This window comes from Quercus suber, unplaced genomic scaffold (genome assembly GCF_002906115.3).
Source record: "Quercus suber isolate HL8 unplaced genomic scaffold, Cork oak 2.0 scaffold_391, whole genome shotgun sequence".
Taxonomy (NCBI): Eukaryota; Viridiplantae; Streptophyta; class Magnoliopsida; order Fagales; family Fagaceae; genus Quercus; species Quercus suber.
In genome coordinates this window covers 697,042-700,824 of record NW_027069843.1, presented here as the reverse complement: position 1 = coordinate 700,824, position 3,783 = coordinate 697,042, and the positions used below count along the sequence as shown (strand labels likewise).

At 37.5% G+C, this 3,783-nt stretch overlaps 1 protein-coding gene across 1 annotated transcript; it reads right to left on the bottom strand.

Moving 5' to 3' along the window:
- LOC111993152 (probable carotenoid cleavage dioxygenase 4, chloroplastic) lies at window positions 1-2,556 on the bottom strand. Its single transcript, XM_024025020.2, has 2 exons — window positions 1,130-2,556; window positions 1-745 (listed from the first exon to the last, which is right to left on the bottom strand). The coding sequence occupies exons 1-2, from the start codon at window positions 2,503-2,505 to the stop codon at window positions 316-318; spliced, it is 1,806 nt and encodes a 601-aa protein (XP_023880788.2). The 5' UTR covers window positions 2,506-2,556; the 3' UTR covers window positions 1-315.
- Between the last annotated feature and the right edge of the window lie 1,227 nt (window positions 2,557-3,783).

Sequence of the window (3,783 nt, the reverse complement as noted above, 5' to 3'; positions counted from 1 at the left end):
TGTTAGACTCTTATTGAAAAAATAAATCTCATAATCATTTATGGTTGTGACTCGTATATAACAATAATGATATAACTAATTAATATGATTTATTGTGAAAGATGTTATACTAGTCATAACTTACAACCTCGATTAGTGAAATTTATTATGTGTATAATATTGTCAAACTCCTTCTCACATTATAATAAATCTTACATGAATAGTGAATCTCATTAATTTTTTTTTTTTTGAAAATCTAATAAAAATTAAATTAAATCAATGAGATTTACTATTCATATGAGATGGTTTGACATTATTGTACTCTCTATAATTTTGCTAGATCTTGTTGAGATTGCTTTCCGCGACAAATAATCCATGGAACCCATAGGGAACCCTGCGTGGTAGCTTCACGGTGGCAACAAGATCAAGATTGGGAGACTTGGCATCCATTACCAAGAACCTTGACTCTCCTGTATTCTCATCATGCACATAAGACACAACATACCCATCATCCTCTTCTGCATCCAAATTCTTTGCAGCCTCTCTTGCCACAAAGAAAGGCTCTCCCCCATAACACCCTTCCCCATACATTCTACTTGCCACAGTGCAATCCTCACGTTGATCTCCTTTAGACAAGTCCAACTTCACCACCCCAGATATCTTTGGCATTGGATCACCCACCGCTGCGTACACATACTTGTTCTTCTTCCCCACATATGCCGGATTTATCACCGCAAAATCTAGATTCCTTGCTGAAATGGGATACCTTTAGTGACAGAATCAAAGATTTTAGTTCGATTGAGAGAAAAATTAATTGACATTAATAAAAATGAAGAAACAAATATATTATAATGTAAACATCATACAAAATGTAATATATTATATAATATAGTGTATTTTTCACTCCTTACTGTTAAAATATATATATATATATATATTTTCATAATTTGATAGTTACAACGAGAGTAGAGTGTTTAATTGACATGAAAATATTGTAAATATTTTTTTTTCCTGACAAAGATTAATTTTATGTTTAACTGAATTAAAAAGTGACGTAAAAAAGACCATGAATAATACTAATGTGAGTTAAGCTTGAAGAAAATACTATGCTGGTTTATTAAGATCTTCTCTCTATCTCTTCTGGACTTACCTTTTTACAATCCCTGTGTTGAGGTCGATCCTCACCTTCTCCACCAACGCATGAACAAGTTCCATTCTCTCCAAGGCGTGTTCCACAAACAATATGTTGGGTGCAACCATCTCTATTGCATTGCCATCTTCTTCATCCCATGCATTTATAGCATGTATAATATTGAACCCAGGCACATCAAACCATTTCATCTCAGACTCGTCCTTTGCATATCGAGGTATCACTCCAATTCTCGACACTTTTGACGGGTCTGATCCCACAAGAGACCCTCCTGCTATCATTGCCAATGGGTTCATCACAATTTGTATGTCAGCAAATATTGCGTACTTCTTTGTTATAGCAAAGTCATGAAAAAAAGAAGGACGGGTCATGGAGAATATGGGCACATCTGGTTGTTTCACTCCATTTTTATCGAACCTGAAGTAAGTCAAAAATGGAGGAACTGGGCCGTATCGAAACGCAAAGACTTCACGGGTGTCGAAGTCAATTTTGGGATGAGAAGTCATGCTCATAAAAAGTTTCCCATCAAAATAGTAGCGTCCCAAAGTTTCTACATCTCCATTTGAGCTCAGCTTCACCGAGTAAGGCAAATCCGACTCGCCTAGTGCAAGCAAACGATTCGCAAACAAAACCAAACTCGTATTCGCCAGGCCAAAGCCATTGGAAAGATCAACTTGACCTGTGAGGATTCGGGCAGCAAATAAAGCACCACGTGCTGCTGAGGCAGTCAGGCCATTGAAACCAGAGAAAACATTGGGAAATAGTGGAAACCCTGCTTCGCGTTCCAACGTGTACTTGTTTGTCTTCACGTATCGGCTGCAAAGCGAGGCTTTGCCTTGTGAGATGCGTAAAGAGTGAAGCATGCCGTCACCATCGAAGAGGTGATAAGGGCCGCGAGGGAGGAATTGAGGGTTTGGGCCATTGCGAATGTATGCACCGTTCAAAGATGGTGGGAGTGAGCCTTGTATTACTTTACATTCTGTTGGGGGAAGCTCGTTGAGTACAGGAGCAAAGTTTTGGGAGAGAACGTGTCTTGGATCCACCGATGGTTTGATAGGAGGGTCTATGAAGGTGTTGATTATGTCGTCTAGTGCATTGAAAATCAATGCTAGCACTGATGGCTCTACTTTTCTCTTTGTTGATTGTAAAAAATTTGAAGATGATGATCTTATGGAGGATGGGGTTTGGGACGTTGTATTTGGAGGTGGGGTGGTTGAAGTGAAAGTGGGTTGTATAGTTATTGTTGTTGGGGTTTGTTGGGGCTTTTCTTCAATCCTAACATTGAGGATAGGAGATGATGATGGTGGTGGTGGTGTTCGGTAGAGAAGCTTTTGGGTGGAGAAAGTAGAGAGGAAAGAAGAAGAAAAGTTGTCCATGATGTTGTGATCCTTCGAAAGAAATGTACAAGTACAACTACCCCACTAAATGGCTAACACAACAAATGCTGTGAGGAAGCCAGGGAGGATTGGGTTAGAGATTTCTGTTAATTGGGCTTATTTATGAGCCTTTAAAGGAAAGTAAGCCACTGAGCCCTAGGCACACATTTTGATGCTTACACTGTTGGTTGCATTTTGAGTCTGCAAGATCTATAAAATTAGAAGGATTCTATCCAATCCAAAATGGACCCATGTCTTTGTTATAGGGATCAATCACGCGATCCGTTGCCTACTCACCAAAAATTGAAGGGATCTTTTTTTTTTTTTTTTGATAAGATTGAAGAGATCTTTTACACCATAGAGCCCACGGCTTGGAATATTTATCTTATGATTTCAACTTGAATCCAAACTATTTTACACACTCTTTTAAAAGCACCTGAAATTGTGACTCAGTTATTTTTGAGAGCGTGCATAAAATAGTTTGTGTGAATAATAACACTACTCTTATTATATATATATATATATATTAATTACATGCAACCGAGACACTTGATAAAAATCATACATCAATGTACTTCACATGATACAAGACACTGATTACATATAACCATTACACAAGATAGTATCTTTACCTTTGAGTATGATAGGTCCTTTAGGAAACCTTCATCCAATCAGTTATAAAATCTACTTTGTATTTATATTTTCTTAGAATAATACTTACTCTCCTAAATTTTTACTTTGGCACAAAAGAAGCATGTATAATTTTTTGGACGAAGAAGAAAAACTCCTAACATGTTTTTAAAAGTGGCAAAAAATCTCATTCCACTCAACCCATTGTAATTTGCGAGAGTTTCTCTTTTTTATGTATAATTTAATCTTTATATATATATATATATTCTATTATTATTTCCAAAAACACTGGCTTGACCTATCCACTTTAGTCTAGCATGGGTTTTTCTTGCCTTTAAAAAAAGTGAACTAGACAGCCATAATCAGACCCATCATGCCCTGTTATCATCCCTAGCTAATTGATGGCTTGGCTTTAACTGTCGGCGCTTAACAGGTAGGGCTCCTTGCCGCTACGTGTTGTTGCTGCAGTTTCCTTCCAATTTCCAAACTGTTCGCAAAATCCATGCCACTATTGCGTCCTGAATGGGCATCTAAATGGTGGGATAATGGGCTTCAGGAGTGAATAGTTAGTGAATTATTTTTCCACTAGATAGTGACAGAGCTTCGGAAAGCGTACATTGCAGGATAATCAAACTTAAGCATCCAATG